General features: G+C 40.9%; 1 protein-coding gene across 2 annotated transcripts in view; it reads right to left on the reverse strand.

The window, feature by feature from the left end:
• The window catches only part of IDE (insulin degrading enzyme), a 79,828-nt gene that overhangs the window by 49,971 nt on the left and 22,837 nt on the right, over nucleotides 1–7,020 (reverse strand). The window contains exon 5 of one of the 2 annotated variants that reach the window (XM_021715312.1): nucleotides 4,451–4,573. The exons of the other annotated variant lie outside the window; for it this stretch is intronic. Coding sequence (XP_021570987.1) covers nucleotides 4,451–4,573 — 123 coding nt within the window. The remainder of the gene's footprint in view (nucleotides 1–4,450; nucleotides 4,574–7,020) is intronic. 2 annotated transcript variants of the gene reach the window in all.

Below are 7,020 nucleotides of genomic sequence, written 5' to 3' on the forward strand. Positions count from 1 at the left end.
GAAGAGTAGTGGCAGAAGGGCCACGGTGACTGGATGTACATGGGACCAAGGGTCTCCAGGCCTCAGACCAGAGCAGCTGGTGGTGGATGAGGGAATGGAGGAAGGAAAGTAAGAGTCTTTATGGGACTCACTTTTGGAGAATGTCGCAGTCCCACCTGTACCATCACCATCATACCCGAAATCCCCTAAAATGCAGTTTTAAACTTCAGTTTGAGCGACAGAGTGAGACTCCAACTCAAAAAAAAAAAAAAAGGTTTGCAAAGATACACACACACACACACACACACACACACACACACGATGTTCACTGCAGCACTGCTTATAACAACAACATAGCTGGGTGTGGTAGTGCACATCTGTAGTTCCACCAACTTGGAAGGCTGAAGTAGAAGGACTGCCTGATCCCAGCAGGTTAAGGCTGTCGTGGCTATAAGTGTGCCACTGCACACCAGCCTGGGCAACAGTGAGATTTCAGCTCAAAAAAACAAAACAAAAAACAACAAAAAAGGTGAAAATGGCCTGAACATCTATAAATATGTGGACGCTATGAAGCACCCATACATTGGCCTTTAATGCAGCCATTAATGAGGGAGAGATCTATATGTGCTGATACTAAGATATCTTAACAAAGTTCTATTAAGTGAAAACAATGGCATATGGTATAGTCTCATTTACTTTTTAAAAAGACATATATATGCCAGACGCGGTGGCATACCTGTAATCCTAGCACTTTGGGAGTCAGAGACAAGAGGATTGCCTAAGCTCAGGGGTTCAAGATCAGTCTGAGCAACATGGCAAGACCTTGTCTCCACAGTAAATCAAAAAATTAACCAGGCATGGTGGCACATGCTTGCGATTCCAGCTACTTGGAAGGCTAAGGCAGAAGGATCACCTGAGCCCAGTAGGTCAAGGCTGTGGTGGCCTTGAGCATGCCACTGCACTCCAGCCTGGGTGACAGAGTGAGACTCTGACTCAAAAATAAACAAATAAATGAGACAGACACAGACACACACACACACACACATTAATAAAATTCTACTTTTGGAAGTATAACCAAAAAATGACTTACGGTCTGTGAGGAGAGGGCACAGTGGTCATAGGATGTAATAAGGAAGAACAACTTGCTTCTTATTTTTTATTTTATTTTTATTTTTTTGAGTTGGAGTCTCACTCTGTCACCCAGGCTGGAGTGCAGTGGCATGTTCACAGCCACCGTAGCCTCGACCTGCTGGGCTTAAGCGATCCTTTCACCTCAGTCTTCCAACTAGCTAGACCTACAGGCACGGGCTACCATACCCAGCTTAATTTTTGATTTATTGAGACGATGTTTCTCCAATTGCCCAGGCTGGTCTCGAACCCCTGAGCTCAGGCAATCCTCTCACCTCGGTCTTTCAGAATGCTGGGATTACAGGCTTGAGCCACTGCGTCCAGCCTTATTTTTTATTTTACACCTTTCTGTGTAGAATAAAATTTTCTCCACATTCACATATTATTATTATTCTAAAAAGGAAAGAATGCAGCCGGGCGCAGTGGCTCACACCTGTAATCTCAGAATTTTGGGAGGCTAAGACAGGAGGACAGCCTAAGGCCAGGAGTTTGAGACTAGTCTAGGCAACATAGCGAGACCATGTCTCTATAAAAAAAAAAAAAAAAAAAGGTCAGGGATGGTGGTGCATGCCTGGAGTCTCAGCTACTTGGGAAGCTGAGGCAGGGGGACCACGGGGAATCTCAGAGATTGAGGTTACGGTAAACTATGATCAAAACACTGCATTCAGCATGAGCAACAGAGCAAGGGTCTGTCTCAAATTAAAATATAAAACAATAATTAAAATAAAATAATAACATACTCAATTAACACTTATATGCTAGCTAAAGGTAGGTAGGCCTAGAATATTAAATATCACTTGGTATTTAAAGCCCAGTCCTGGGTATAGGTGCCAAGGCTCTTTTTTTTTCTTCCTATGTTGTATTTGAGATAAAACATATGATTTCCATAGACATTTACTGGGCAAGTAACAATGGTAACAGATGAACGTCCTCAGAGTGTTACTGGTTTGCTGGAACTCACAGAATAAGCATCTAAAAGAAATAAGATAACTTTTATAGCTACTTTCTAACTATAAAAGTAACATTTGCCAATAGCAGAAAATTTAGAAACAAAAGCAAAAAGAAGATAAAAGTTACCATAATCTTGTGATTACAAAATGCTAGAGTGATTATCATTTATAAAACATTAACCCTGGGCGCGGTGCCTCAAGCCTGTAATCCCAGCACTTTGAGAGGCCGAGGCGAGAGAACTGCCTAAGCCCATGGGTTCAAGACCAGCCTGGGCAACTTGGCGAGACCTCTCTCTACAATAAATTTGGAAAAATTAGCCGGGCATGGTAGTGAGTGTCTACAGTTCCAGCTACTTGGGAGGCTGAGGTGGAAGGATCCCCTGTGCTCAGCAGTTCGAGGCTGTGGTGGTTGTGAGCATGCCACTGCACTCCTGCCTGGGTGATAAAGTGAGACTCTGACTCAAAACACAGACAAAAATATATTTGTTATGTGCCAGGCACTATGCTAAACACATTATCTGCATTATCTTGATTAAACCTCACAACACGTAAGAGGTACCACCTGCATTTTATAACTGCAAAAACTGAAGTTTAGAGAGCTGAAATAACTTTGTTAGCTCACAGTCACACAGCTAAGTAAGTAGTATATTTGGAATTCGAGGCCAGGCTGATGGACTGCAGAGTATGAGTTCTGAACTATTATACTACATTATTCATTTTGTAGTTTGTGTTTTTCCATTTTGTCTAAACTATATGTCTATTCAGATTTTTGGTATTTCCCAAAATGGGATCATACAGTGTTTTTGTAGAGTGCTTTGTTTTCTATTTATTATACTAATGCTTTTTCCCATGGTATTAAAATGCTGACATAAAACTGTTTATTCATTCAATATATGTTTACCAAGGACCTATGAATGCCAAGCATGAACCCAGGTACTTAGGACAAAAGCGGTAAATACAACAAAGTTTCTGTTCTCAAGTAACTTACGCTTTCGCAGGGTGGATAACAAAAACAATTAATGATTTAGGTGGTAATAAATGTTATAAAGCAAAATAAAGCAGGTAGAAGGAAAGAGAATAGAAGGGATGCTGTTTTTTTCTCTAACATGCCTATTTTGCCAGGCACGGTGGCTCACACCTGCAATCCTAGTACTTTGGGAGGCAAAGGCGAGAGTACTGCCTGAATCCAGGGGTTTGAAACCAGCCTGGACAACTTGGTGAGACCTCGTCTCTACAACAAATCAAAACATTAGCCAAACGTGGTGGCATGCGTTTGTGATTCCAGTTAGTGGGAAGGTTGAGGAGGAAGGATCACCTGAGCTCAGCAGGTCAAGGCTGCGGTGGCCGCGAGCATGCCACTATACTCCAGAGTGAGACTCACACTCACCAAAAAAAAAAAAAAAAAGATGCTCTATTTTATAGCTATAAAATCGGTTTCCTATTAATAGACATTTAGATTATTTCTAACCTTTCGCTACTAACAGAAACATCTTTTCACATCATCTGTTTGAACTCTGATTATTTCCTTAGACTGCATTTCTAGAAGTAAGTGTATGCACTTTTAAAGGCTGATCATGTTAAACTGCCCTCCAGAAAGACTAGAGTGATGAATACCACCACCCATACAAAAGAACAACGTCCTCCAAAGTATTATTTAAAACAATAGGAAAACTATGTTAACTTACAAGGGAAACAAGAGATTATCATTAATGCATGTGCATTTTTTTTTTTTTGAGTTGGAGTCTCTGTCACCCAGACTGGAGTGCAGTGGCACCTCCCAGCCACCGCAGCCTCAACCTGCTGGGCTCTGGCGATCCTTCCGCCTCAGCATTCCAAGTAGCTGGAACTACGGGCGTGCGCTACCACGCCTGGCTAATTTTTGATTTATTGTAGAGATGAGGTCTCGTCAAGTTGCCTGGGCGGGTCTCAAACCCGCGGGCTCAGGCAATCTACTCACCTGAGCCAAAGGCGCAGGATTACAGGCTGAGCCACTGAGCCCAGTCCAACATTTTTAGAATTAAATTTTTGTTGTTAACACTCCAAATAGTTTTCCCAGTTCATCATCATCTGCTTAAAGTTTTGTTTCCAGTTTTCTGAATTGTTATAAGGTCAAACCTGTCCAACTTTTTTTTATACTTTCTTTCCTTGCTTTTATATTCTTAGAGCACCTACCATAGTCGTAATTTATATTTTCTTCAGCTAGCCATTTAAAACCACCTAAACTTCTTTTCGGAACACAATGAGTTAAAAATAAAATGTCCATCCACATATTCTCCAACAAGTGGATCATTTTCAAAAGACTGTAGCTTTGTATCCATGTTTTAATACTTTTCAAACGCCAAAATGGAAACCTCAGCTTATCCAACTCTATGAAAAATTTTAAGGGTTCTTACCTCGACCCAAAACACAAATAGCCATCAAATTGGATGAATAATAAGTAGAATGGAATTTCAGCAGCTCTTGTCTTACATCAATGCCTTCCTGGTTTGGTCTAGTCTCCAGAGTATATTTGTTACCTGAAAGGAAAGAAAAGGCATTTCTTAGACAAAGCAAAATATGTGGACTTTAAATGTTTATAATGATTACTGACATCACTAAAAGATACACTTAAAAAACAGAGTTCCAATATACGTAATAATTAGTCAAATATGTCTTAGCAGAAAGCAGATAAACTGGACAATAAAGTACAAATTAATAACATTTTAAACTACATTTTCCCTAAGGAACTAAAAGTGCATTATAAAAAACCATACTTCTTAAGATCCCTATGAGGCAGTAGGTATTATAAGCACTTAGAAAGTAAAATAAGATCCACATGGCCTCCATTCATGCTTACTGTAATTTCTGATTCCCTGTGTGCTCCAGAATTAATTGAACAGAGTCACTGAGGAATCTTTTCGGAACTTGCCAAGTTACTTGTGGAAAGAAATTTACTATTTTGGGTGGAAACATTAAATTTGTGATGTAAAGTCTCATGGATGTGATCTAGACTGGTTAAAAATAGGATGAATGCTATTTTTATAACTCTCAAGTGATATATATAGTGTACCACTAAGAGCTCACAAAATTTTAATAACTAATCCAATTAGGGCGAAATATGCATGTCAAAAATAGTCAAATTCTCTAAATAATACCTTTCTAATAAAGACCTTGGATATTAGGAACTGAGAGATGAGATCCCAATGGCTGATGTCTCCCCAAAATGGCACCTTGACTGGAAATATCCTAAGATCCTGACATAATAACTTTTATTATTCGTCCTGCTTACACTACTATATGGGATCCCGTCCTTCTTCTGCAGAGTTGAAACTATGGTACAACATGCTCTTAATGTGGTTTATTTTTTTCCTTGTGTTTTTATTTGTTTGTTTGTTTGTTTTGAGTTGGAGTCTCACTCTGTCACCCAGACTGGAGTGCAATGACCGCTCCCAGCCACCGCAGCCTCACCTGCTGGGCTCCGGCGATCCTTCCGCCTCAGCCTTCCAAGTAGCCGGAACTACAGGCGTGTGCTACTACGCCCGGCTGATTTTTTGATTTATTGTAGAGATGAGGTCTCGCTACCCAGGCGGGTCTCGAACCCGCGGGCTCAGGCAATCCACTCACCTCAGCCTCCCAAAGGTGCGGGATTACAGGCTGAGCTACCGAGCCCGGCTTCCTTGTGTTTTTATAATGTCTGATGGACTGGCATTTGGAAGGTCCTTCTTTCAATGAATTGGCTATTTATAGAAAGCCACCAGATGGTGTTCTCAGACCCAGTCTTTCGCTCAGTATTGCTGAATAGTACTAAGTCATTTATGCCCCAGAATACTTGAGTCAACAGATCTAGTGAAGACAGAGTATGCAAGAAACAGCCTAGTAAGTACTCATTAACCATTTTCTAGTCACAAAACAAGTCCATGTTTTCATATTCACAAAAGTAGCCTAATGCCCAAGTTTCCAGGCTAATTCGTTCTTTCAGTTTCTCACTAAAAACCTAGTTCAATTCCAGATCTGCTCTACTGCCCAAAGGAGTCGGGAGACATCCTCTCACTCTACCTGAGGAGTTCTTATGCTCTTAAAAGTTTCCAGAATCACAACTCCCAAGGGGAGGTGGGGGCGGGAGGGAGTCTTTTGCCGGAGAATGGTTTGAAGTTCCCTCATGTGGAGGTGAAATCTGACTACTGCTAATGCCTCCCCACTTTCTACAATTTAGAGACTCTAAAAGCCTCAGTTCTAGAGAGACTTTTCTTTGAGCTTCCTTAACCCTTTACACCACCAAGTTCAGATTCCTAAAACATGTGAACTAAGATTGACACACTGTGATACCCAAGTTCAGAGAAGTTGTTTTATTTCTACCAACTATATGTGTGACAGTGTCAGATCAAAATCACATTTAGCCTAAATGCGATCTGACTCGTCTTTTCACAATCCGGCCAATATCCTAGTTAAACACAAACATTCCATGCTCCCTCACTCTCCCTCATTCCCTTCTCTCCCCCCCTCTCAAATCAAAGCTTACAGAGACAACATCACGGCCTTCATCTAGAACTTAACATTCTTTCAAGTGAACCACCTCTAGCCCCTTTTGCCTAATGTTTCTGAATATTCTACCATTCCAATCCCTACTCTATCTTCATGTCTATTTTAAAACATGGAGAAAAAGACAGTCGAGGGCATGGCTCGTGTGCAAAATACTGACAATGCTGTATTAAAATGAGTTAAAGGACCACAATGGAATTCTTTACAGTAAAGAGAATGAATAATCCATTGCTTACATGCAGCAGTATGAACCTCACAACCTTAGATTCAATGGATAAGCCAGATACAAGCATATTCACTGTATAATTTCATTTATATTAAGCATAAAAACAGGCCAAACTAATCCGAATTATTAGAAGTTAAATTAAGCCGGGCTCGGTGGCTCAGCCTGTAATCCCACGCCTTTGGGAGGCTGAGGTGAGTGGATTGCCTGAGGCTGCAGGTT

Source organism: Carlito syrichta, unplaced genomic scaffold (genome assembly GCF_000164805.1).
Source record: "Carlito syrichta isolate Samal-C Ts95f unplaced genomic scaffold, Tarsius_syrichta-2.0.1 Scaffold306983, whole genome shotgun sequence".
In the NCBI taxonomy this organism is placed as follows: Eukaryota; Metazoa; Chordata; class Mammalia; order Primates; family Tarsiidae; genus Carlito; species Carlito syrichta.